The following is a 26987-nucleotide window of genomic DNA, read 5'->3' on the forward strand; positions in this document are numbered from 1 at the left end:
CAACAACAAATTCATCTTCTCTCTATATCCAACGCAACAACAAACTCATCTTCTATTTTTCAAACACCACAACCATCTTTATCTTCTCTTCTAAAAATTTTTTAATCACCATATATGACTTCTTCTTCTCAAAATAATTTAGATGATGCATTTGATGATGCATTTGATGATGCATTTGATGCTGCGTTTGATAAACGTTTTGATCAAGTCATGGAGAATCTAACCATTCGTAATGATCAAGAAGCACGAAGAAATGCAAGAAAAAAACGAGCTTACATCGAAAGACATCGTGAAGAAGGGCATATTCTTTTATGGAATGATTATTTTAGTGAAACTCCAACGTATAAAGAAAATATGTTCCGCCGACGTTTTAGAATGAACATGCCATTGTTCATGCGCATTGTTGATCGACTCTCCACCGATGTTGAATATTTTCGGGAAAAGCGCGATGCCCTCGGAAGGATTAGTCTCTCTCCCCTTCAAAAGTGTACTGCAGCCATTCGTGTCTTGGCATATGGTTCTGCGGCTGATACGGTCGATGAATACCTCCGGCTCGCTGAATCAACAACTCGGTTATGTGTGGAAAAATTTGCGGAAGGAATTATATCTTTGTTCGGCGATCAATACCTAAGAAGACCAACGCCGGCTGATCTTCAACGTCTACTCGATGCTGGAGAGTATCGTGGATTTCCCGGGATGATAGGAAGCATCGATTGTATGCATTGGCGGTGGAAGAATTGTCCCTTTGCTTGGAAAGGGCAATACTCTCGTGGTTCGGCTAAACCAACAATCGTTTTAGAGGCGGTTGCTTCATTTGATCTCTGGATATGGCATGCGTTTTTTGGAGCTCCAGGTACTTTAAATGATATCAATGTTCTTGAACGTTCGCCTGTTTTTTATGACGTAATACATGGTCAAACTCCGAATGTCACTTTCTCTGTCAATGGAAACGAGTATCATATGCTTTACTATCTTACCGATGGTATTTATCCGAAATAGGCAACTTTTATCCAATCTATTCCTTTACCACAAGGACCGAAAGCAGTTTTATTTGCTCAACGTCAAGAAGGCACTCGGAAAGATATCGAGCGTGCTTTTGGAGTCTTGCAAGCTCGGTTTGCCATTGTTAAAAATCCAGTGCTGTTTTGGGATAAAAACAAAATTTGGAATATTATGATGACATGTATCATACTCCATAATATGATAGTAGAAGATGAACGAAGTGGATACAATCTAGAAAATAATGCAGAGTTCACGCAAGACGAAGACAACAGAACTTCACATGTCGATCACACGTTTTATACAGGTGCCCCTCAAAGTTTCGCAAACCAGATGGATGTTGAGACAAGTATTCGTGATACACAAATGCATCAACATCTGAAAAACAATTTGGTTGAACATATATGGAATAAATTTGGATGAGATGAAGACGACAACTGATCCCGGATGCTTCTTTCAAATTGTTCTCCTATATTTTACTAATCTTTGTTTTCATGTTTTAATTTAATAATGTATGTTTAAAAATGTTGTCTTCTCTTTTATTATGTTTTATGTAACAAAAATAAATTTTATTTTAAAAATAATTTTTTTCAATTTTTTTAAGAACCCTAAAATAAGAGATTTGCAATGGAGGTGGAAAAAATCTTAAGGTTCTTAATCAACTCTTTTACCACAATTAACTCATTAAATACAATAAAAACAAATTAAAAGACCCATTAGGGTATTTGGGATAATGGTGCTCTTAGAGTACGCATGATTGACCCTTTATTCTAGTCTATTGATTAACCCTTTTGTTGCAATGCAATGTTGGCATGATATTACTTACTGATTTTTATTCGACAATCATGTTATTGTCATGCATCAAATAGTATAAATGAAGAAAATTATTGCAGCATTTTCGTAAACGGTGAAATGTTCTTCTTTTATTTGCAAGCATTAAACCAATCAAAGTTTCTGTCTTGGAGTACAAGAGAGTTAGATCCTACATTAAAGTATAAAAGAATCACCCGTGCGCAAGAGTGGTAAACAATATAATTATCCCTTAAAAACAAGCTCGAGTGTATTTACCAAAAATAATCATACCTTATTTCAGTGCTAAATATATTTGCACTTTGTGAATACGTTTCCTCCACAATTTGTCAACGTTCCCACCTAATGCTAAATTATTATGCAGAAATCTTTCATTTTCTTATCATTGACTCTTGTTTTAGTAGAGTCACCTCAAATGCTTAATAAAAATGATAGGTTATAGCTATTAATGCATATGACTACGAAATTAGAACAAATAAAGGGCAGGAAAATGATTGTACTTCATTTAATATGAAATCGATTGTATTAATAATCATTTTAAATTAACCACTTGGTTATAATCCTCTTAATAAGATTATGTAGCTTTTGATGTCAAAAAAACAAATTATGACAGTTTATATAATATTCACACAGATTTGATAAGAAGAAGAAACTAGTAATATAAATTTGGGAAATATTAAAAAAAAAGTGTAGCTTGGGCCAATTGAAATGTCATGTTTTATGGATTTGGTGTCGTAAGAGATTGTTTAAAGGATTGTGCGGTCATGGTCACTTGGATGATGCAGTTTTGAAGTTAGAAACTCTATGTGAGATGACAAGAATACCTCTGCCAATTAATCTATACAATTCTTTCTTTTACGGTTTTTATAGAAGAAGATGTGCTTCTGAAGCAGAGGTTATGTTTGATGACATAGAAGCTGACGGTTACTTTGTAGATAAGGTCATGTACACTTGTATGGTGAAAGAATATTGCAAGGACAGATATGACAATGGCAGTGCGGCTCTGATGAGATCGCTTACATGATTATAGTCAATATTTATGCGAGAAATACAATAATTGAGAAGAAGTTGTCAAACATTTTGTCCGGTCTAACTCTTTTACCTACACGGTATTGATAAGCGGGTTTGTGAAAACGTGCATGGTCGAGAAAGGATGTTAGTAGCTAGACAAGATGCTTGGAGACCGCTAATCTCCAAATGTTGTGATGTATACTTCGCTCATCGGTCATTTCTTGATTAAAAGAGACTTCAAGTTTTCTTTTAATTGTTAGGTTTAATGGGAGGAAAGGAGATTAAGCATGATCATGCCGCGACATCATACTGCTTAATATATGGAGAGTTATGGCACGCACGTAAGAGGAGGAGACAAGTTATGTTGAGCCTGGCAAAGAAAAGCTTCTTCAACGTCTTCTTCAGATACATCTTATAGTATCAGTCCTCTCTTCTTAAGAGTTTATGTGAAAGTGAAAGATCTGTTGATGTTTGGCTCTGATATAGAAATGTAGAAGAGTGATATTTATCCGAATAGATACTCTTATGATTACGAAACGCTGCTTCAATGTCTCTGTTACTCCATATTGACCATAGAAACGGTTAAATGATCAATTAAAGATATGGCTGCTCTTGCTTTTTGGCCTAGTTTGATTAGTTAGGGTATTTCTGGCCTGCTTCATTTTTATTCTAAAATGGAGTAAAATAAAGTATGGAATAAAGATTGTTTTAATTCAACTTCATATCTAATTTCGTAATAAAATTTACTGCATAAATGAAGTAATTTTTTTTGTTCATTATTTCATTATAGAGTAAAAAATAATAGGGATTGAACATTTTATTTTATATTTATTTTTATCCTATTTTAGAGAGAAAAAAATTTACACTGGAAATGTTCTTAGACCGTCTCAATATATTTATTTATTTTTATCTCTAAAATAAAAAAATATTATTATAAATATGGATTTTTCTCCAATGTGTTTCTATAAAATAGAAATCTTAAATAGAAAATAAAATATAAAAGTAATATTTTTTCTTTTATAAGTAAATAAAATATAGCAGTTTTTATTTTAAAGAAAAAAATAGAGATGAGTTAGAATGTTTTTATTTCTAAATACTACTCCCTCCGTTTCATAATACTTGATGTTTTACTCTAGTGCACAAAGATTAAGAAAACTATATTTCTTTAATAAAAAATATTTTAAAGATATAGTTTTAAAATCAATTAACCAATAACCAAAAAGAATGTAAAACCTAATTGGTTGAACAGTTTCCAATAAAATTAAAGTAACTTTAAAATCTCAAAACTTCATCTAATTTGAAACAAAATTATTCTTCTAAAACATCAACTATTATGAAACGGAGGGAGTATTATAAAAGTAAAAATAGAGATGAATTAGAAATTCTGCCACGCTTGGTTGATTTATGTTTTGTGCGAAGAGATGAACCTTAGAGAAGCTCTTCTTAAAAAGAAATTGAGAGAAGCTCCTGCGTTGTTTGGTATATATTATGGTTCAGTTTGGAAGATCTTTATTGAATTGTACTAAACCGGGTTTGTTGAAAATGCTTAACCAGAATCAGACACTTTAGTTTTGTTACTCTTTTAAGAGTGATACAGTACGTTGTAAATGCGATGTACTATACCAGTAATAAATTGCATCTATCCTTTAAAACAACTTGTAAACCTTTAAAAAAGACAGTTTTGACTTTTGACTGTGAAGTGTGTAAGATAGACTCGATGTGAAAAATGAAATCTAACAACTGAAGCAGTTGGTCTGCCATTTTACATCATAAAGTAAGAAAAGGCCATTAAATATATTTGATAAAAGCAAGACAGTTTATCTTCACTTGAGTTTTTTTTTTTCACATTAAGCATGACTATTTTCTCGTTTCTTTTTCTTGGTTTGGAAAAAAGATGATGTAGTTAGGCTGTAGTGTTACACACAAAAAAAGAAAAAGCTTATGTAAAAACATGAAAATGTGTGCCCAACTTGCCTCAAAGAAAGTAACGTGTGTGAAAGGGAGAAAGATTGTCTGGGTAACTTGTCCTTTTTAATAATTAACCATTATGGTTATCAACTGTATTAGTCTACCATTTTTCTTTACGGCAATAAAATAAAAAGCACATCTGCTTCAACTTGCATAGCTCAAAATACACTTGAACACATAAGAAAATAATCTAACAAAATCGACATATATAATATATATCACATTAAACTCTTAGCCATACATTACTATTTATATATATATATATATATTTGAGATGGTACATGAAATAAAACATTTCTTAAGTACTAATTTGAAAATTAGTACTTTTTACCATATGCATTAATCAAGGACAATGCGTTGCTGGTTTCCTGGCCCATGTTAACGATTCTAGCCCGAACCGAGTTCTTGATCCGTCCATCCATAAATCGACCCGAGAACCCATCGGAGCAAGTGTTCTCATCAGTCAAAGCAGCACTAGTCCAAGTCTGAGCATTACTCATGTGGAACGCAAACTGTTCTTGATTCTTGGCACTAGCACATAGCTTCATCTCTTGGACCGACTTGGTCAAACGTTCGATGGTATCATTGATCTCCTCGACGCAGTCCTTGACGGCTTCAACCTCACGCTTCTTAAGGGTCTTGAAACGCGTCAGACGCGAGACAAAGAGCTTCGTGGATTGGACTCGGCTTAGGGTAACGGCTAGAGCGGTCTCGGCTAAGCGTTGAGGGCTTGTTTGGATGGCGTTTGCGTAGGCGGATAAGGAACGGAAGCACACGTTTGGGTATGTGGTGGTTTTGCAAGAGGATTGGATGAAGTTCACTGCTTTGTTGGAAGCTCCGGCAGGTGAGGCTGCGGTGAGCTCCAGCGAGAAGAAGTAGGAGATTGAGAGGATTAGAAAGAGAGTTTGATATAGTTTTGCCATTGTTGTTTCTTGTGAGAGAGATAGAGAGAATGGGTGAGATAGTTGAGTTTGTGTGGAGAAGAATGAGCTGGGGTTGAATATTTATAGTGGGTACAATTAGGGTTTATTTATGATACTGTTGGTAACACACAGTGAAACATTAAAAAAGCAGTGTAAACTGGAAAACAAACAGTAGATTAGACTTTTATATTCTAGGACTATGTTCAGACAGGTGAAATTAATTAATCTTATTGATGGATCATGAAACAGAAGTAATCAGTATTGAAACCGCAAAGACAAAAAAAACCTGAACGGAATAAAAGAATAACCTACCCACTAACCCACTACATTTATAAAAATAGATTGTATTTTACTTTTCTACCATATGTTTTATTTTTCTTACTACTAACATGAATGGAAATTGAACCTAAATTAGGATTCAATACTCTTATTGAGTTGTTGAAATCTAATAAAATCAACACTTAAGCTGAAATCATATACTGTAGCTATTGTCAATCTACCGACCACCGTTACATGTGAAACCAATCAGATCCAGAGGCCTGAATGATACCGTTACATAAACACGGGGAGCAGAGACGGGGGCACGGTCAGGGGTGGGGCTCAATAATTAGCTGGAATGGGAAATGACCCGAATACTTTTGATATTCTGGTCTGCATTTTTTCTCATATAAAAATAATGTCGGGGTCCACTTTAACGTCGGTCCATATCATAACATGAAATATCAAAGCATATATATAATAACATAATCGGAGACGAGTAGAGATAAACATCTGTCGTTTTTATTCAAATAAAGAAGGGAGCAAAATATAGTGATAAAGGAATCGCACCAATCAACCCGTAGTAAAATACAAGAGAATATTGTTTTATTGAGTTCGCACATTATTAATTTTTGTCAACATCGAACAACATCTACGCTCATAACTAACTCTCCCAATCAAATTATCACATTAGTGTTTTTAACGTTCGGATGAATGTTAGGTAATAAAATTAGGACACTAATTATCAAATGGCGGCAATAAACAAAGTTATCCCCAACAAAGCATCCCGCTAAAATATATTTTCCCGTCAATCACTCCAAATATAACAATATAATAAATAATAATCGTACTTAATTTATTATATGTATATATTTCACTATGGCAGCTAGGTTTCAAATATGTAGTTTGTGATCAATATATATTTATCTATAAAATGAAACTGGTAATTTATAATGTATTTTCTTATTATGTAAAACAGAAATGACTTAGATAGCCTACCGACATATAATTTTTGATCTTTCCGTACTCCCCTAAAAACAATACATATATCTTCACTGTTGAAATAGATTATTGTTGAGTGGGTCATTCATTGAGAAAATAATTGAGGGAAGAGGAGGACACGACGAGAACGAAAATAAGGAGAATCCCACAAATAAGGCATAATAAAATGCAAATAAAACAACTGAACAATAATTCTCGTCTCAGCATGTGATCTATGAACGTGAGCCAGACTAATTACTGGGTCAAATGGACCGTCGTACCATCCTCTCCGCGTAATAAGGCCATACATAATATCTTATTTTATGGTTACGTTTTTCAATTGTTTCTTTGACTTAAGGCTTATATATTATTTTTATTTTTTTTGTCGATGCCCATGCTAAGATCAAGTGGTAGTCGGTCTTCTTGAGACGTTCCTAAGAAACACTATGTCCGGTTGAATCTGATCTATATGGAAAAAAAAAACACCACTCATTCTCACTTTTTTGGCGAGGAAATCTGTACGTAGGTTTTTAGTTCTCGGTATGTGGGCAATACTGAACTCCGAGAAATTAGTTTTTAGAAGCTGGAAAGCGACTAGCCCAGAGATAAAGGTCGGCCAGTCAGTAGGATGAGCGATCATGTCCACCAGGCAAATGTTTTACGACCCATGCATATATACATGGTTTTAGTCTCACCCGTAGTTTTTTTTTGTGCGACTAGTCCCACCTATAGTTATAACCCATAAATCCATATTATAATATCAGAAGCCCATGACGAGCCCAAGTAAGTAAGAATTCACATTCACGATCTAATTCTTCTCATCTAGTCTCCGTTGAAAGCCAAGTTTGCATGTAACCAGAAGCTACCGTCAGAAAATTGTATCTGTAAGCAAGGAGGCAATCAATGATCTGTCGGGTGATGAGCTTTAACAGTACGTCAGCAGATCGGAACTGCTGAGTATGAAGCTTCTTGTTCCTCAAGAGGCTTCATACGTTTTCAATTGTTGGAGGTTTAAAAATCTTCTTTTTAAATAAACGTCTTTAACGATGTGTTGACAAAAAGTGTTGCCGTTCATCATATTCCGATACATGAAATTTTTTTACTGTCTTGGATCTCTATGGACTGAGTTGAAATTTTAGTAAAATTGTAACATTTTGAGAAGACAGGAAAAAAAACAGATGGAAAGTATTAGTTTTGGAATAAATTAGTAAGTGGAAGTGGAAATGATTGTAGTTTGTAACAAGTTAACAAGTCGGAGACTTCACTCGATAGAGGCCCATTAGTATTTATATGACCCAAGATCACTCGGTGAAGCCTGTAATTCTCTTGTTTGGTTCGTAATACTGTCTCTCCTCTTCTACTTCTAGTATGCAAATCTTGTCATGTTCTGGTTGTTGAGTAATAGTTGGCAAGGTCGTACACTGATGAGTCGAGGAACCTTTTGATTATACTTTTCACTACAATCACTTATTGTCCAATATATAGAAACCTAAAAGATTTTATAGGCTTTCATGGCATGTCACGCTCTGAGAACGAAATCAAAACATCTGATAGTATTACATTAGCATACGATTTTCTTGACATTTCCTATTTTTCTTTTTGATCAATATCACTTCCCATTTATTTATTTTTAACATTCCCGAGGTTTACATATAGGTAGAAAAGTTCCCAAAGAACATGTAAAATCGAATATGAGTATGCATGTTGTGTAAAAAATAAAAACATTTTTTTTTACCTAGGATTCCTAGCTCGTGTTTCCTTTCAAGAGTACTTTATTACTGTTCTTCTCATGCCAAATCAGCATATGTTGAGGATGTTTTCGCTAAACAAAAGAAGTCGTAACCACTAGTGCTCCTTAGCAAATGCATTAAACAAAGACATGACATTGCTTGTTTCCTTGCGCAAGTTAACTAGCCGTGCTTGGACTGACTTCGTCGTCCTCGAGAACCGGCCTGAGCAAGTGTTCTCCACCTCCCAGTCATCCGAAGCCGAAATGAACAACGCTTGCGCCTTGCTCACGTGAAACAAAAACTGACTTTGACCACTCTCACTGTCAGAAAGCTTCAGCTCCAGGATCGCTTCGGTCAGACGGTCAGTAGTGTAAACGTCCGGGCTCGGTGCACAGTCCTGAAGGGTCCGGAACTGGCTATTCTTTAGGTGCGAGGCTAAGAGCTTGGTGGACTGGGCGTGTTTCATGGTCACTGATAAAGCGGTTTTTATGAGGCGTTGAGGGTTTGTTTGGATCGTATTGGCATAAGTGGAGAGAGAGTGGACGCACAAGGATCGGTACGTTGTGGTTTTGCAAGAGGATTTGATGAAGCTTAGGGCCTTTTTGGTGGTGGTAGTCTCTGTGGCGGCGGCAGTGAGCTCCCCTGAGAAGAGGTAGGAGATGGAGAGGACTAGAAAGAGAACTTTGTAGTGTTTTGCCATTGGTATTGGCATGTTGAGTTTCTTGGGAGTTAGAGACTTATTAGGTTTGAATAGGAAAGACTTTGAGGTTGAAGTGTTAATATATATGTATATTATGTTAATCTTCTCCAACTAATATAGAAAAATACGACCAATCATCGTGAGGAAATATACTAATGCTAATATTAGTAAATTACAATCACATTACCGGATCCGATCGGACCAATAGACGATACATACTTGCACATATATAACTCAAACTAATTTATACAATTACATAGAAGCTATTATTTCATAGACATGAATTGTCAAACAAAAAAAACCCTTGCAGTTACAGGTAATGCTTGCAAGTAGCAGCAACACCATAATAATTGTAAACTGATGAAATTAAGCACGGATGTTAGGCTCATGCTTATACGTTCTGGTTCTTCAACGAGTAATGATTAATGAGAGAGATGACAAGATGAGCATCTCAGCTCATATTTAACAAAGCACATAAACTTTAAAGAACACAGACAGATACAACATTGTTTCAAACATAGGAAACAACTCTGGGATTTAGAGTACATTGTTTTAACAAATTAGTGATCTTTGGTCTCGCTTTCATGAACCATCTCTTCAGCATCATCAAACCTCTGATCATTGATCCGGAGCTGCAGTATGCGTCAATTAAATTAGCTTTAACATAAACAAACAATCCAATAAATCAGGAAAATCAGTTTTTTTATTTATTTATATTACCTCGAGCATAGGCTGAGCAATGCTTTCATCTCCTCCATTGGAATGACCAATCACACTCGTCGGGCTCTGAGATATTTGCCATTCTGCATCTTCTTCCCCTGGTTACACCACATATATCACATTTCTTACATACAATTATTCAAGATGAACATTGAACTCTTGAGTTTGGTCTCAAACATTACCTCCACCACCAACAACCATCTGATCAGCACTAAACACCCAGTTATGTCCACTTTCTTCTTCTTCTTCTTCTGAAAAAGATACAATGAAACGAACATGTAACTGGCTAGGGAAACCAAAAAATTGCATTTAACACTAGTAACAATGGTTGTATATTTATGTGTTTACCTTCAACTGGTTCTGGATTCAGCTCAGCACATTCGCAGAACACATCAAACAGAGTATCCACTGTCAATGAGACACAAGACACAAATGTAAATGTCTGCTTAGCACCAAAGACTCTTGCAATGATAGAAACAAAGAGTTACGTCCTAACCAGAGCCGGTCCTGGTCCTAACCGATTCAAACTAAGCTCTTAAGAATGCCACATAAAAAACTCACATTGGGTAGCATCTGAAGGAACAAGCCTCATCTCTCTGATCTTAGACAATTCCAACACTCCAGCGGACTCTGTATCATCCTCATCATCTTCTACAACTTCAATCTTCAAAAACAGAACCAAAAAAAAAACTTAAAACAAAGAAAATTAAAAGAAGACAAAGCACAGACACAAAAAGCATTGGATTCCAAATTTTTCAGAGATTATATACATAGAAATAAACTTCAAAATTACGATTTTTTATTTATTTATTTAAAAATCTTAATAAATGTTTACAATAACCGCCAAAATCTCGTGAAGGTTATATCCATTAAAAATATTCAGAACCAAAAAAAAACTTAAAACAAAGAAAATTAAAAGAAGACAAAGCACAGACACAAAAAGCATTATTAGCTTTGGATTCCAATTTTTTAGAGATTATATACATAGAAATAAACTTCAAAATTACGATTTTTTATTTATTTATTTAAAAATCTTAATAAATGTTTACAATAACCGCCAAAATCTAAGATCAGGCCCTTGATCAGAACCTGAGTATAAATACAAGGAGATGAATAAGTTTGTGGATCTCTAGAAACCGCGTGAAGCGATATCGACAAGAAATCCACGGCGTAGCCTTTCGCCACGTCTACATCACTCAGCCAAATCAGTTTCCTGAAAATCAAATCAAAAACACTCTGTTAACCGTTCTCCGCAAGCTATCAATCTAATTCCGAGTGATCTTTTTTTCACCTGGAAGTGATGTAGAGAGTTCCGGGAGACTCGACGGAGCGGCTGCCGAGAGCGACGGCGACTGAGGGCTGCACGTGCATAAGCTCCTCGCCGTTAGACTCGTCCAGAGCTGGTGAGCCATCTCCGCTTCTTCTGAGCGCGAACTCTCTCAGACCACCAACCACCATGGCCAAGGGTTTTTCTTAGGGTTTATTTTCTCAAGAGAATCATCGTTTCTCCTTCTGTTTGGTTTGATGAAGGAACATTACTGGGCCTTTTTGAGAAACTGGGCTTGGTTAGAAAAAGCCCATGATTTGATAAATGAATAGATTGAGCTCATTTATTTAATGGGATTTCTTTGTTGGCTTCTTTTGATACTGTGCGTATGTGGTCCATTTCTTTACCAACAACCTTTTTTGGGGGTCAATAAAATTGTTTCTTTAAATTTACTTCAATGTAATCTTGCATATATTTTTTTTATAACTGAAGTTGGTTTTGAACTTTTGATGTTTTGTTATCTGATATTTTTTTGATTAAATTTATGATACATATGTAGCGACTTTCGTTTGATTTATAAATATTCAAAAGTTTTTGACATATACTGAGAATTATTTTTACAATTTATGTTATACAGAGACATTTAAATTACCATGGGACGGAAGCTATGTGTGTGTGTGTGAGAATATAAATGTCATTTTCTTGTAGAGTGATGGATGATGGATAAGGGAAATGGGGGTGGGCAAGGTAATGGGTCGTTCGTGATCGTTTGTTGTCTTGCAGATTGTGACAATGCAGCCAATAATGAATGATCCATTGTGATATGTATTGACACACAAACTCAAAACTATATATCTTTAATAACATCCTAAACGCAATGTCTAATTCAAAGAAGAAAATATCTTGAATGTCTCCCAGTTTGTAGTACAAGGCTTATTTCATATCCATGAGTTATAAAATGTAGTTTCATGAGAATTTAAATCCTATATCTTAAAATGTACTATCATTTAAGCTTTGACCGTATATTTGAGTCAACTTGACTGGGAACCAAAAATCGAGCTAAGACCATCATTATTGGTGTCCTTCCAATAAAGTTTCCAATCTTTTTTTTTTTTGGTCATGAATGTGTAAAGGTTATGTAAGAACTGTCCTTATACAAAGGTTTTTCCTTCATTTTTTGCCTCGGTCCTCTTCCTTTCTCTTTTAAGGGCAGCCCCAATATTAATGCTCTAATACACATACATATATAGTAGGCCATAAACATCCACATCTATTTTGAAGACATTATATAATAAGATAAAACTTTCATAGCTGTAGAAGTAAACCTTAACTAATTAATATTGGTCTCAGATGCCATCTTCTCGATGGTGCAAGTGCATTTTTTAATAGTTTATTTGCTAAAATCCAAAATCTGAAGAATCATAAATAATTCATAATGTTTGTACATGCTCACGAAAAGACAAAAGTAAAATCCAAAATGAGAAAAGAAACTAAAAACGAACACAACTCTTCATGTATATTCACACTTGAAAAAAAAGAAAAAAAGTTTTTAGTGCACAAAAAGTTCTTAAATAAATTAAAAAGACTTACGCAATCAAAACTCTTTTTAATCACTTGTACCAAATAACTAATCTTCTTACTACTCTCACTCGTCATCACAGAGGTGATTTTTTCTCTAAACTGTCCAATAATATAAAAGATCTAATTTAAGCTTCAATAATGGCTTCTCCTCGTGGAACCCTTACCCTAAACACATGCTCCTCTCCTGTGCACTTATCGACTTTCACCACCCAATGACTCTTTCTCACATGGTCATGGTGCTGATGATGATCATCATTGTTTTTTTTCACCATCTTCTGGTTATAGTTACCATCATCGTTGACCCTTGTCACCAGCAACCCTTCACCTATAGGCAAAAACTGCGTTTTCCTCCCATCGCTAAACCTCCAAGATCCTCTCGAAAACGCGTTATAACCCACCACAACCGCCGCACCGCTTCCACCGCCGTTTCTTGCGTTTTCTTCGTGGTGATTAACGATCTTTCTAACGATATCTTGGTGGTTCTTGATGTTACAATCAACGAGGACGAAATCAGCTTCTCCGAAATGGTCACTAATTAGAGCGTTGTCATTAGATTCTCCGACTACGAATTGTATATGATGAATCTCTGATGGTTCCAACATTTTCTTGGATATGATGAGTTCTTCGATGCCACGTAAAACGCATACCACTTGACCGCGCGTTTGATTAGCCGCAGCGATTAGGGCAGCGAGTATGTCAGCGTTTGCTGCTCCGGCACAAGCCACGGCGATCTTTCTTGCGTTATTTCCCGCGGCTAGAGCCGATATGAATTCAGCCACGTTTGGTTCTTTTGTTCTTTGATCCTGCAAAATGGATATATATATATGTCAAAATGTGACATTGATTCAAGAAAAAGTAGATAAATATTGAATATCTTTTTTTAACATCGATCCATATCCTTTTTTTTTGAAACTTTCATTAAAACTTCAACCATAAGAGTATATAGAATATATATAGAAACTTCAACCATACTGATAAAATTCATCATAAGATATCTTATAACTGATAGAATATATAAAAAGAAATAAATTCTTACCGTTTTCAATGTGGTGAGGTAGGCTTTAGTGGCATTCTCAGCAGACCAAAAAGCCATTTTTATTTAATTGATTTGAGTTATAGTAAGAAAATCGGATTTCTCTCAACCTCTTGCTTAGAAGGTTTTAAAGTGGTTAATGATGGGTTTCAAGTTTAGAGGGAAAGGTCTTTATTTATATATTGGGACATTTGTGAATGGGACAAGATTCAATAGGCTGGTCCAGTTTCATGAATCTTTTCTTTTTATTTATATATTTAAATAGGTCGACGGAGAATGAGAAAATTATTTTGGTCAAGTTGTAATACTATTCAACATCCGTGTATACAATATGATATGTATATGCATATATATAGATATAATTAAAAACCAGATTGTCTCATTGTCGAGAGACTAATCAGCCACTGTCATTGTTAATGTTCCTTTTCCTTATGATCCCTAAATTGAATTAGACTATGTTCAAGGGTTGTTCTTAGTGTCAATTAATAATTAATACCCACTTTAGCGATGTGCCTCCTAAATCTTAATCATAACTAGATTTATTTTTATTTTTACTGGCAACATATACGTAAAGGGAAAAGAAACCACATGTAACTGTACTAATGATATTGCAACTTTTGTTGTTTATGTTTCAAATACGCATAGTTTATGATAATGATTGTTCTAAGTTCAAACAATAAAGCTCGAAAAAGCAATCATGGATTAAATGTTAGGTCATTAGTCTGGATGTTTGAACATGTGTACACGCATCTTTACTCTTTAGAAACACAAAACATTAACAATGATATAATCTCATTTAAGTTTATATGCATATATAATTTCAACGCTTATTACCCAAATATGATTAGATTTAACTAATTAATTAGAAAGAAAAATAGAGTTTGAATTTTAAGGATCAATGAGCTGTAATGTCTAATGTAGCAGGGGCAATGGAGATCTCAATGAGATTAAAAATAAAAATCTATAAAATAAAAGATTTTAAAATATAGTGCAACAAAGAAGTAAATGAAATCGATACACATCTTAGGGACATAGAGAACATGGGTCCATGTTTGTTCTGACAACAAGCATACAGTTTCTCTTATAAGATTAGATTCTTGATTTCACAAAACTAGTTAGAACGTACGGTTTAGATTAATTGATATGTATACATATTAATTTCTTAATTGTACGATCTAGTGACCGTCCTCTCTCGTACGGGTTTCCATGAAGCTTCATATACACTTAATCTAACTATGCATTGATCATTGTGCTAACGAGGACATGAAATTAATGGTAAGCTATAAGTAATGCTGAAACATATATCTAATTTATATTCTATATGAGTATCACTTTAACATTTTTAACACAAATTAAAAATGACAGAAATATATATAAGTTGCTATTAATTACATTTCTATGATTAATAGTATTTAATGCAGCTTACTATTAATTTCCACCTGAAAGTAAGTATAATTTGTATTGAAAATGTAAGTGATATTTTTTATGTAACAAGAAAAAATTGTTATAATAACACTTATTATAAAACAAAAGGAATAATATATAAACATCAAATGGCTACTATCTATCTTATTAAAACATAAACATTCTATTGGACTTAACATTTATTTTGTAAGTTTTTAAATTAAATACACCTTTATACTTTATAGTTAAACCTACATTAATCACTAATGTTCATTTCTTTATACTACTATCCATGTTTCCAAACAATATACTTATTTCTTTATACTACTATCACTGTTTCCAAACAATATATTTTTTATACTACTATCAATGTTTCCAAACAATACAATAATTAATCTTAGTTATTTTATATCTATCATTTTCTTTTTAAAATTTTGTAGAAACGTCATAATTTCATAAATTGTAAAATAATAAACTTTAAAATTTGGATTATAAGATTACAAATAATGAAAAAATTATAATTTAAATCAAATTATATTACATATCGGTCATCCATCAGTTCGATCGGTTAGTCTCGGGTAGTAATTTTTTTAATATGAATATTTTAAAAACCTAAATTGAACTGTTAGATCTCCGGATTAACCGGTGTAATCACAATCGGGTTGAATTTAAAAACACTAATTTAAATGCAAAAATATTTTAAATACACACTCTTTAAAAATTAACAAAATATTTATTAACTTATTAGTGAAAATTTTCATCATAAAATATTCCGCGCTTCCAAAGCGCGGATCAAGATCTAGTTCATATTGTCGTAGAAACCATCCCTTATCAACTTTTAATGGATTTATATCTGATAAAAGAAATTTTATTGTACCTTTAAATTGATATAATTAAAGTACGACAGCTAGTAATGAGATGCAGGTACAAAAGGGATCGTAAAGGATGGGTTGAATCCAAATGCACAAAGAGCCATACCGCCCCATGCCGATAGAAATGATTCAGAAGAAAAAAGCTAGAATAGTTTTGGGTCTACTGAGACATGTACTTGCAATTGACGAAGACATTTCAATGATCTTCATTGTGTGATGAAAGATATTTCAATGTATAATGTTTTCTTCCACTTAAACTAGTTTCATAAATCTGTCATTATAATTGCTTTATATACCTTATCAAGATAAGGATATTGGAGATGGTTTTGCAAGACTGACTGGTCCAAAAGATTTTGATCTGGTTTAAATTTTAAATTACTGCAAGATGTTCTGGTCCAAGTACAACTCGAAACTGTTTAATAATTAGAAGTTGTAGATCATGAAGAAAATAAAGGAAATTTACCAAAACAGTCTGTATGGCTAAAAAAATTTGATTGTGTGATCATATGTAAAATCCCTCAAATGTGTAAAGCCATCTATCTTATTAAAACAGAAACATTCCGTTGGACCTAACATTTATTTTGTAAGTTTTTAAATTAAATACACTTTTATACTTTATAGTTAAACCTACATTAAATCACTAATATTCCTTTCTTTATACTACTATTCATGTTTCCAAACAATATACTTATTTCTTTATAATACTATCAATGTTTCCAAACAATATATTTTTATACTACTATCAATGTTTCCAAACAATATATTTTTATACTACTATCAATGTTTCCAAACAATATATTTTTATAAAATAACTAATATTTTTAGTAACTAATCTTAGTTATTAAATTTTGTTATTTTATATCTATCATTTTCTCTTTAAAATTTTGTAGAAACGTCATAATTCATAAATTGCAAAATAATGAACTTTAAAATTTGGATTATAAGATTACAAATTATGAAATTATTACAATTTAAATCAAATCAGATTACATATCGGTCATCCATCAGTTCAATCGGTTAGTCTCGGATTTTTGTGATTTTTAATATGAATATTTTTAAAATCTAAATTGAATTGTCAGGTCTTCGGAATAACCGGTATAATCACAATCGGGTTGGATTTAAAAACACTAATTCAAATGCAAAAATATTTTAAATACACTCTTTAAAAATTACAAAAATATTTGTTAAGTTATTAATAAAATTTTTCATCATAAAATATTCCGCGCTTCTAAAGCGCGGGTCAAGATCTAGTTTTTTCTTAAACATAATGCAACATTAAATATGCAGAAACTATCTTATATAGTACACCCTCTTTATGTGTAATGTGTACGTATATCTGTAATTTCTCAAAAAATTGTGTACGTATAATTGAAGTTCGATGCGCACTACAATTATTGTAGAGGATTCTAAAACAGTAGACATAGACATGAATCATGAATGATCAATTGTCTTGGACTAACGTCGCGACATATATCAGAAAAGTCTTATTAGATGGATTTTCTCCGACCAAAATGAAAATCACTGGGATATACAGTATATAACGCTGGAACTATATAAAATCTTGATTTTTTTACAAATAGCAGTAACCAATTAAAAGGTAGGGATCAAAAATATGAATAGTACATAAACAATTAATGTTTGATAAAAACTAAACACAAACTTCTTTAAAACGAGAACGTGGGATTGGGATAACGTTGAGGAGACAACAATAGAGAACAGCGAGTGGGTACAGATTCTGCTGCGGCCATTCCAGGAGACATCATCTTTTAATACTCCCTCTGTTTCATACTCTCTCCGTTTCATATTAAGTGACGTTTTAGAGAATTTTTTTCGTTGCAAAATAAGTGTCGTTTTAGAGTTTCAATGCAAAATTTATTAACTTTATTCTCCATTTTATTTTTCTATTGGTTGAATTGTATCGGTAATGATGTTTTTATATTGAAAATATGCAAAATTAAATGCTTTCTTAATCCGTGTGCACAAGTCTAAAACGACACTTATAATGAAACAGAGGGAGTAATAAGTATCACTCTGAGCTTATTTTATTGTTACACAAAGAGTGTCACTTTACAATTTCAATGTAAATTATACTAACTTTCAGCTGAAAATTAATTGTAAACTGCATTGATTTTATAAATAATTTTATTTATCTAAAATACTATTGGTCAAAGAGATATAATTAATTACAACTTACATATATTTCAACAACTTTCTTAATCTGTGTGAAAAATGTCACAACGACAATCTTTAAGAAATGGAGGGAGTATTATGGATTGTTTTATTTTATTTTATAAAGTGAACGTAGATGTTGAAAGAATCTTGGAGCGGTGGATAGACGAGGAATGATTCTACTAAGGTTAAACATATCTAGCGATTCTCTAGTTAAGATCAAACGGTCGAGCGCTGAAACAAAATGAAGATCGGACATCTAGTGACTATCTAATAAACAAGCTTAGAGCAACACAGAGAAAGGGACAAAGAGTATACTTGCAACCTGAGGATAGGTGAAGACGAATGTTAGCAACTGATTTTTTCTTTTTGTTTTAGATTTACTCCAATCCTAAATAGATTTAAGCCAATATGCCATACCTCATACGTATTTCTTTTTTTTTGTTTATTTATGATTGTGTTCCTGTATTCTGTTGGTTGTCACAATTGTAAGCAAATGTTAGATTTAATTCAGTTTCTAAATAGATTAGAAATGCAAGCAAATATGTCATATTCATCTACGTTTTGATATTCTCGTACCCGTGAAAGGTCGTTGTGAAATTGTTCATAGCTGAATCGTCATTGTGGAGAGAAGATGACATCTTTGCCATCGCCTCCTCACTCATCCATAGTAGGTCCTAGACAAAAATCTAATGAAACATTTGCATTAGTTCCTAAGTTTTCTCTAAACATAGATGTTTTATTGTTTCAATATCGTCAACATACATTTTTATTTATATTTGTTCTAAAATGTTTCTAACTTTTAAAATTGTCCGGCTGAGCTAATCGCGGCTCTTGGCTCTTAGGAGTTGACAATGGTGAATTCCACTAGTATTTAAGTAAACTTCTATATACAACAGACTAGAAGTGTGTTGGTGAAGGTTGTAAAGGTAGGAAAGACTCCAAAAACGCCAAAACCATTCTCTCAAATCATCTATTCGCCTTTTCATCATCATTATTATCTTCTTGTGACCTTTTCAAGGCCAGTACAACCCTATGAAATTTTGGCTTTAATTCCCAAAATTTTAAGAAGTAAAATATATATATAGGTATAGATCTCTAAATTTTTTAAAAAATGTTTATTAACCTTTTCTATTCTGTGGTGGCACATTCTTTTTCCATATCTTAAAGAAGTAATTAGGCCTTCGTTTTTTGCAAGGATACTTCTCTATTCTTTTTGTAATATACTTCTTTGCTTTGCAGGCTTTTGATATAGTTCCTTTGGAAACTGCCAGGATCTTGCGGCGACGACGCGGGGTTTCTCGCTTAACGTAAACCTTCTCCATCTCGTTGAGCGGCCGGCTTGATCCATCTGGAAGACTCACAAACTTCCAGCCACCTCCGGCTCCACGTTTTCCTCTAGGACCCAATTTCTCAATCGTGATTTTCCACCCATCTGTTGAACGTCGTCTGCTGTACTTGTGGCACTTCACTTCTCCTCTCCACTGGTTTAATGAAAGAGACCAGAAGAGAACGCATATTTTACCATCACCAATGAGAAAAAAATGATTAAAGAACGTGTAACAACTTTTATCAATAGAACTATAATGCAGTATGGTTTGGCTAAGTTAATGCAAAAATATTCAATGGGCCAAAAGATAGGACTTACTTTCATTTTGTTGAATTCAAACCTCTGCACGAATTCTTCATAAAGCATGTCATCTTCTTTCTTTGAGATCTCATAATGGACTTCATCTATATCCTTGGTTGTACCCTCCCATCCTTCTGGCATGACCTTGAAGCCGGGCTTGTACTTGAGTGAGGCCACATGAAACTCCCGGTCATGCGAAACAAAGAACCTACAATGAGGTATATATATCAGCAACCTATCCCCAAATAATTGTATCTACATCTTTCACTAACAATGTTACTAGAACACCAATAATCTATGATAAATAAAAAATGAAAAAAAAAACTAAACTACTTGGGGGATTAAAAAAAATTGTTTGGCATGTTAAGAACTTACTCAGGGTACTCATCAAGCAAACGCTCAACAGAATCATCCAAGGGACGACCAAGCTTTCTCTCCTCTTCTTCTTCATCTTCTTTAAGAAAAAGAATGGCGTGAACACGCTGCCTCATGATCCTATAATCCTTAGCAAGCCTCTCAACGGTATACACCTCAGGATTCTCTTTATGCAACCTATACATCTCAGTCTTCTCAGAGTCCTTAAGATAAGACCCTCTAGCTCCAGGCTCTCTCACTTGCTTCAGCAACACGCTAATCTCCATCATCCTATTTTTGATCCCATCGACAAAAGCCCTGCTCTCTTTGTTATCTTGGTCAATCTCTTTTAGCAAGTCATCGTACTCGTTCATCTCGTTAACCATAGCCACTTCTCTCGGTCCCAACTTGCTCATCACGTCACCTGAGTCAGAACCGGTGTTGTCGGAGGAAGAAGGGTTCGTGTCTTTCTTGCGTCCAACGGAGACACCATCGAAGTGTTCTGTGGTGAAACCAGTCGACCACATTGACTTGTTGTCCCAACCAAGACCATCGGATCCTGTGCCACCACCTGACGAGTCTTCTCCCGTTGGGATGTCCCAACCGTTGTCGTCGTCTCCGAATCCATCGAACCCTGAGCTCCCGGAGAATGCTCGGTTTCTATAAGATTGAATGATTCTTGGAGCGTTCTGACGCAAGAACCTAGACGCTCTCGTGCTAGGGTTAAGAGAGACCGAGGATAGGCAAGATATTAACTTACTGAGGTTATACATATAAAGATCAGTTGAACCTAACCAAAGGTCAAACAAAGTAAAAAAAAAAAGTCCCCGAGGAAGAAGGAGAGTCGAAGATCCCGAGATCAGCGGAGGCCACAAGGGTTTAAGGGTTTTAGGATAAGGGGACATATCAGTTGTTTTATATTCATGATTTAGCCCCTCTATTTCCTTAGTTATTGCAAATATAACCAAGATAGTTGTCTATAGTTTTTCTACTCCTCTTCATTTTGTATACAACATTGAACCTTTAATAGATTTTGTCTTTATGTTGTCTGAAAGAAAATTATGTAGAGATTTTTGGAATTGCGCTATATATTGACTTCATAAGAATCACTAGAAAAGATTTTTGAGATTAAAGTTATAGAACCATGTCATATGCAAAAATAGTGCATCTTAAATTCTCAAAAAAGTAAATCTTAACCTCGATCATAAAACATAGTTTAATCGATGATTTCAGCATAATGAAGCTAAACCGATCACAAAAAAATACCCTAGAAAACACACATGAAAAAAGAAGCCCACATCTAAAACAACACTCTAAAAAAAGCAAAGCAAAGAATAGCTAAATCATTTTTGCCCATTAAGGTTCCTTACTTTTTGCACAAGAAAATCCGAGAATGGCTCGACCATTATTAGATAGGCTCCTAGTATCGCAGGAATCATCATCACCACCATTATCGAAGTCAGCTTCTTCTTTGTTAGTACTAGTGTTCATATTCCCGTATCCATGATAAGCCGTTGTGAAATTGTTCATAGATGAGTTATCTTTGTGGAAAGAAGAAGGCATTTGAGCCATTGGTCTCATTATACCACCACCGTAGGTTTGTTGTTTTGGCTCCTCTACGGAGGCCACCACCGTAGAAGTGGAATTCACGGTGGTCATGGTGAAAGTAGGAGGTTGTTGTGGGCGTTGTGGAAGAGGAGAAGCCTCAATGATTTGAGGTTTCTTCTTCTGCGTATGTTCTGCTTGAGGCATCACAGTGAAACTTCCCATTATCACCTGTCACAAGTTATAATACTTCTTAGGAAATTTCTGCAACTAATCTATTTTTCTTTTTGCTAAAATATGTTAATATCATTAAAATGAAAGAGGAGATTACATAGAAGTAAAAGCCTAAGCTATACTTTGAAACTGTAGATATGTTTTCTTATTTCTTTTTCAAAAAAAAAAGATCAAGATTGTGTTACCTGGACAGGACTGGCTGCAATGAGCATACCGGCAAGGCCACCGCCGATGATTTTGCCATTTGGTCCGGCTAAAGAAATGCTCATACCGCCAGACCGACCTTTAGTTCCTCTGTTTTCAGTAGGGATAAAAGAACCAGATAGCGAAAGTATCTCAAATAGACCCTAAGCCAAGAAAAAAGAATACATAGTTTCAAGAACTGTAAAAAAAAACAATCAAAGAATCAAGAAAATAGAGAAATTTGATTCCATGTTCATTAGGTTTACCTCGTATGTAAGAGTGCCACCTGAAGTGGTAGATTGACGAAGTGTGACATTGGAGATGGAACCAGTTGCAGAAAGAATGCAGATAGCTCGAGATCCTTGCGAATACGGCATAACTTTCATCGTTACATCCTGATTAAAAGAAAACAATATTCTCAAAACAAAGTCCGTTATCAGAGCTTTGACTACAAGAAAGACAGAGAAAAAAAAAACTATTTTGTGGAATTTATTACCTCACCAGCATTGACAGTAAACTGATGTGTTGTAAAATTTGCACCCACATAGCATGAGAGTCCAGGAGGAGGAGGAGGAGCTGCAATAGATAAAACAGAATTTATAAGATGGTATTGACTTTGACCAATCAGGCAATTAAAAAACTCTAATCATCAGCAAACTAACTTGATCATCCATAAAAATCAGTGTTTCAAACTTTCAAAAACATAAATAAAACAGATTTAACAAAGCTAATGAAATATCTTAGAGATTATGCGATAACAACTTAACAATTAAACACAACTAAACACTCTTTTATCTTCTAAAGATAAAAAGACAGAATATTATTCTCTACTTTTTATTTTTCTGTTTTGTACGGCCAGCATCATCAGATTCTGTTGTCTCTGTCTCTGACTGGTCTGTTTGTATAACTTATTCAGACAAAAAAGTACACAGCAAAATCCAGTTCTGTTGGTCCCACTTCCCAACATCTCAAAAATCCACATTAAAATCACATCAACAGATAATAAACCAGATCACATCAGATCTATCTCACTGAAAACTATGCAACACACACACACAAAAAAAGAGATTGCAAAGTTTTACCTGGGGTTCTCATACTCAAACTTGTGAGATTTATTGATGAAATTAACATGTTGCTGCTGCTTCTGCTGAGCTTTTCCTCGTTTCCAGTTAGAATGATAATTGTAATCTCCAGAGAATTGAATGGAAGATGAGATTGGAGTTGGAGAGAGTGTTGTTGGTCTCAAATAACTAGGGTTCAGAGTTCCATCTGGAGCGTATTTCCTCGGCCTTCCTCTCTTCCTCTTCGTCAGATCTGACCCTGCGCTGGAGATCAACGGCGGTGGAGCTGCGGCAGCTGAGCAAGGAATCACGGTGGTTGGTTGGAGGCGGAGGAGGGGAAGGAGACACGACAGTCGTAGGTCCCACGGACTGAAGAAAGCTAGGGTTTTGTTGAAACTCTGTTCTTGATGCCAAAGCTCTTCTTCATCTCCCTTGACTGTGATGACCCCACTTGGACTGATACCACCTTTCTCCTCCATTTTTTACAGCCACAATCCCCAAAAATCAAACGATAGATTCTGCATTGAAACAGCTCAAATGGATCAAAGATCAAAAACTTGCTAACAGTTCTAGAGATTACTTTTCAACATCAGAAAACAACACTGTAGCAGAAAAAATGCAAAAGTGAGTGGAAGAACCTCTCAATCTCACCCGAAATTGTAAATTTTCCCAAAAAATTTCAAATGAATATCCCCCAATTTTCTTAATTAGAGAGAAAGAAGATAACTTCCTCCTGGAGAGGACTGAATTTTTGGGTTTTGGCAAAGAAAAATGGAACCTAAAAAATAAAATGGGAACATTCAGAAAATATATAAAATATTATGTGTGCCAGTTGTATCATTTAATATTAAACATTAATTAATTTTGAAATTAATATAATAGTTAGGGAAAGATAACGTCCATCTTGGAAACTCAATTGTATATAGTTTAAATATATAAAAACTATGGAAAAAAAAAAGTGAAAATTCAAAAAGAGAAAAAAGGTAGAGAAAAAGAATACCATCTCTTGAGTCTCTGACAATCTCTTTGTCTTTTTCAAGTTAATCACTTTGACCAAAATAATTATCAAGATAATCCATATCTTTAGATTCACTCATGCACTTGTTCCAATCCAATATTAGGTTACAGCCATTGACAAAAAAAAGGTACAGTCAAAGAGTGCTCTTAAATTTTCGTATAATTGTTTGCGTTTTCCCTCTTTTGATTTCTAAATTTTTATTCATAAATCAACTTTCACCTTTTTCATTTTCCGATTTATATATTCGAAATTCAACGTTATAGCATAGAGTAACGAATAAAGTTTACTAAAAATCAGGAATCTAATGAATACAAAAAAAATTGATTGGTGTGTGAGAAATATTTAGGGTCTACTTTGTGTAATTTTAAAACTAAAGAACAAACTTTACTAAAAATTTACCAAAATTTAGGAATCTAAGGTATACGAAAATTTGATTGATGGGAGAAACATTTTATTAAAACATAGGGTCTACTTTGTGTAATTTTAAAACTAAAGAATAAAGTTTACTAAAAATCAGGAATCTAGGAAATACGAAAAGATTTATTGATGGGAGAAACATTTTATTAAAACATAGAGTCTACTTTGTGTAATTTTAAAACTAAAGAACCAATTTTTTTTTGAAAAAAACAAACAAACGTGTGATTACTGATCAACCGTCGTCCACATCCGCGCCAAACTGTAGTAAACGAGCTCTGTTCGAATCTGCTGGAAACTATCCTCCTTCGCGTAAGACACACGCAAACTTTTTTTTGAGAAACAAGACACGCTCAAACTTTCGGACAAGATTCTTTTCATTACAAGACTTGTCTTTATAAAAAAGGTCAACCCGTTCTGTTGTCTGAATGTTTTACTACAGACAAGGTCTCAACATCTTCAAGGTATAACTAATCTCCAGATATCTACAAGTCCAAAGTTTTTATCCTCCCACATGCGTTAAAACAGAGTTTACTGCATTAGGCATTTTGTTTAAGAACATCACTGCAAGCAAAGGAAACGCTCTTCAAACGTAAGTCTTAAACCAACATATAAACCCATTTTTTGAAATGTTCTCTTTGCTGATCTTTATGCACATTACTTAAATGATGTCTCGCACTGCAGGCTAAAGATTGATGCCATTGCCATGCAAGATAATGATGCTACTAACTCCAGAACGTAAATGCATAGCTTTGAAAATCCATGAATCCACCTTTCTTGTATAGTCTTGTTTAGCTGCTAGAGTGACTTTCATTCTCACGCACATTCTCTAACAGGCTAAAATCCATTGATTTCTCAAAAGGTAGAATAGCCAAAGGAAACCACAGCAGGAAGATAAATTGACAAATGTGTGAATCTAACATTTTCCCTCTAGACTCAAAGGTGATAATGAAAGGTTTATTATAGAAACTCATGAAAAAGTACACATACTGCACAACTCTAAAGTTTTTTTTTTTGCTAAAAAATATTCTATTCAAAAGCAGAAGAGAACTAATGTTACAAGCCCAAAGCTAGTGAGGCCAAGTGGTCCATACAAGTAGAGAACACCATCTGAATCTTAATGCAATTATCTAAGTTGGATGGGCCTAAAGTCCAGTTATTGGAGATCTTTTCTCTAAAGTTTAGATGTTATCTAAGTTGGATACACAACTCTTAAAGTTTCCTTTTCTGGAAAGAAAACAAACAAAAAAAAGAGCTAGGTAAAGCCATTAGCATCATGTATGGGATTGAGAGATCTCCTGCAGAACAGATATTAATAGGTAACTAAACAAAAATAATATATAAACAATAATATAAAGACTTAGAAAATACATATTTTTGTGGGCTAAAGCCAACAAGACCAAAATCTAAGCTCAAGTCAAAGTCCAAGTCTAAACTCGTTCCGGCCTCTCTCACTTCTTTTCCATGAGTTATTGAACCTTGATAAGAGATTATTGTAGGGATATTAGAGCATCATTATTGGGGTATGGTAGATAGATATGTTAGTAATTAAAGCATTTAAAATAATCAAAAAAGCTAAAATACGAAGCAAACATTTGTTAATTAAGGGACACAACAGACGTCTCTTAGCAGCCACGTGCCATCTCCTCCTTCGCTTCCTCCTTCGCTTCCATCTCCTCTCTTCGCTTCCATTTCCCTCCTCTAATCGTCTCGTCTCCCTCCTCTCTATTACCAGATCTCAATCTCTTTCTCCTCACAGCAGCATCATCATCATCTATGGCTTCCTCTTCTGAATTCAGTGGGATCCTCTGGGAATGGGAAACCCACTTCTCGACGTCTCTGCCGTCATCGACCAAGACTTTCTCAACAAGTAAGTGAAACCTCCTCAGATCCTATCTCTTCTTTCTTTGTTCGGATCTGCATCGTTTGCGTAAAGCTTGTTCCTTTTTTTTTGGATTTCTAATGTTAGTTATCATTTGTAATCGTGACAGATAAGACATCAAGTTGAACAATGCCATCCTCGCTGAGGACAAACATTTGCCCATGTAAGTAAAGACGATCACTTTTCTTAAAATTGGATTTTTTTGCAACTTTGTTTGATTAAGCTCCACGAAAATAGCTT

At 34.3% G+C, this 26987-nt stretch overlaps 6 protein-coding genes and 1 pseudogene across 7 annotated transcripts; 1 reads left to right on the forward strand and 6 right to left on the reverse strand.

Annotated features, from left to right (window-relative positions):
• The first annotated feature begins 114 nt into the window (after positions 1-114).
• Positions 115-2833, forward strand: LOC108807830 (uncharacterized). The gene is made up of 3 exons (XM_018580073.2): positions 115-982; positions 1034-1115; positions 2680-2833. Exons 1-3 carry the CDS (start codon positions 115-117, stop codon positions 2831-2833), a joined length of 1104 nt encoding a protein of 367 aa, XP_018435575.2.
• Positions 2834-4910: 2077 nt separating this feature from the next.
• On the reverse strand, positions 4911-5779 carry LOC108806596 (pectinesterase inhibitor 11). Its single transcript, XM_018578748.2, has one exon. The coding sequence runs from the start codon at positions 5709-5711 to the stop codon at positions 5106-5108; it is 606 nt and encodes a 201-aa protein (XP_018434250.1). The 5' UTR covers positions 5712-5779; the 3' UTR covers positions 4911-5105.
• Positions 5780-8571: 2792 nt separating this feature from the next.
• LOC108810819 (pectinesterase inhibitor 11-like) lies at positions 8572-9380 on the reverse strand. Its single transcript, XM_018582897.2, has one exon. The coding sequence runs from the start codon at positions 9378-9380 to the stop codon at positions 8796-8798; it is 585 nt and encodes a 194-aa protein (XP_018438399.1). The 3' UTR covers positions 8572-8795.
• A 254-nt stretch (positions 9381-9634) lies between these two features.
• LOC130496961 (chloride conductance regulatory protein ICln-like) lies at positions 9635-11655 on the reverse strand. 2 transcript variants are annotated; one of them, XM_056989718.1, is made up of 7 exons: positions 11392-11655; positions 11190-11313; positions 10662-10764; positions 10449-10508; positions 10283-10348; positions 10101-10198; positions 9635-10012 (listed from the first exon to the last, which is right to left on the reverse strand). In XM_056989718.1, the coding sequence occupies exons 1-7, from the start codon at positions 11556-11558 to the stop codon at positions 9941-9943; spliced, it is 690 nt and encodes a 229-aa protein (XP_056845698.1). In that variant the 5' UTR covers positions 11559-11655; the 3' UTR covers positions 9635-9940. The 2 variants fall into 2 exon arrangements, with proteins under 2 accessions (XP_056845698.1, XP_056845697.1); XM_056989717.1 differs by having other exon boundaries at positions 10283-10351; positions 11392-11645.
• Positions 11656-12779: 1124 nt separating this feature from the next.
• LOC108809757 (uncharacterized) lies at positions 12780-14142 on the reverse strand. The gene is made up of 2 exons (XM_018581905.2): positions 13985-14142; positions 12780-13751 (listed from the first exon to the last, which is right to left on the reverse strand). The coding sequence occupies exons 1-2, from the start codon at positions 14039-14041 to the stop codon at positions 13074-13076; spliced, it is 735 nt and encodes a 244-aa protein (XP_018437407.1). The 5' UTR covers positions 14042-14142; the 3' UTR covers positions 12780-13073.
• Positions 14143-19426: 5284 nt separating this feature from the next.
• On the reverse strand, positions 19427-21269 carry LOC108807831 (protein GAMETE CELL DEFECTIVE 1, mitochondrial-like). The gene is made up of 3 exons (XM_018580075.2): positions 20432-21269; positions 20075-20264; positions 19427-19910 (listed from the first exon to the last, which is right to left on the reverse strand). Exons 1-3 carry the CDS (start codon positions 21181-21183, stop codon positions 19548-19550), a joined length of 1305 nt encoding a protein of 434 aa, XP_018435577.1. The 5' UTR covers positions 21184-21269; the 3' UTR covers positions 19427-19547.
• A 309-nt stretch (positions 21270-21578) lies between these two features.
• Positions 21579-23945, reverse strand: LOC130495555 (AT-hook motif nuclear-localized protein 6-like; annotated as a pseudogene).
• Between the last annotated feature and the right edge of the window lie 3042 nt (positions 23946-26987).

The sequence above is a fragment of the Raphanus sativus genome, chromosome 6 (genome assembly GCF_000801105.2).
Source record: "Raphanus sativus cultivar WK10039 chromosome 6, ASM80110v3, whole genome shotgun sequence".
Lineage (NCBI taxonomy): Eukaryota > Viridiplantae > Streptophyta > Magnoliopsida > Brassicales > Brassicaceae > Raphanus > Raphanus sativus.

Bases quoted from the DNA above. Each gene is read 5' to 3' on its own strand.
- LOC108807830 (XM_018580073.2), top strand. From the start codon at position 115: ATGACTTCTTCTTCTCAAAATAATTTAGATGATGCATTTGATGATGCA. The intron at 983-1,033 runs GTATTTATCCGA...CTTTACCACAAG, and splicing joins GCTTTACTATCTTACCGATG to GACCGAAAGCAGTTTTATTT. The intron at 1,116-2,679 runs GTTTGCCATTGT...CGGTTTTTATAG, and splicing joins TTTGGAGTCTTGCAAGCTCG to AAGAAGATGTGCTTCTGAAG.
- LOC108806596 (XM_018578748.2), bottom strand. From the start codon at position 5,711: ATGGCAAAACTATATCAAACTCTCTTTCTAATCCTCTCAATCTCCTAC.
- LOC108810819 (XM_018582897.2), bottom strand. From the start codon at position 9,380: ATGGCAAAACACTACAAAGTTCTCTTTCTAGTCCTCTCCATCTCCTAC.
- LOC130496961 (XM_056989717.1), bottom strand. From the start codon at position 11,558: ATGGTGGTTGGTGGTCTGAGAGAGTTCGCGCTCAGAAGAAGCGGAGAT. The intron at 10,765-11,189 runs GTTCTGATCAAG...CTGTTTTTGAAG, and splicing joins CTCCTTGTATTTATACTCAG to ATTGAAGTTGTAGAAGATGA. The intron at 10,352-10,448 runs GTAAACACATAA...TATCTTTTTCAG, and splicing joins GAATCCAGAACCAGTTGAAG to AAGAAGAAGAAGAAGAAAGT.
- LOC108809757 (XM_018581905.2), bottom strand. From the start codon at position 14,041: ATGGCTTTTTGGTCTGCTGAGAATGCCACTAAAGCCTACCTCACCACA. The intron at 13,752-13,984 runs GTAAGAATTTAT...TCCATTTTGCAG, and splicing joins ACCTCACCACATTGAAAACG to GATCAAAGAACAAAAGAACC.
- LOC108807831 (XM_018580075.2), bottom strand. From the start codon at position 21,183: ATGTATAACCTCAGTAAGTTAATATCTTGCCTATCCTCGGTCTCTCTT. The intron at 20,265-20,431 runs GTAAGTTCTTAA...ACCTCATTGTAG, and splicing joins TTGCTTGATGAGTACCCTGA to GTTCTTTGTTTCGCATGACC. The intron at 19,911-20,074 runs GTAAGTCCTATC...TCATTAAACCAG, and splicing joins TTGAATTCAACAAAATGAAA to TGGAGAGGAGAAGTGAAGTG.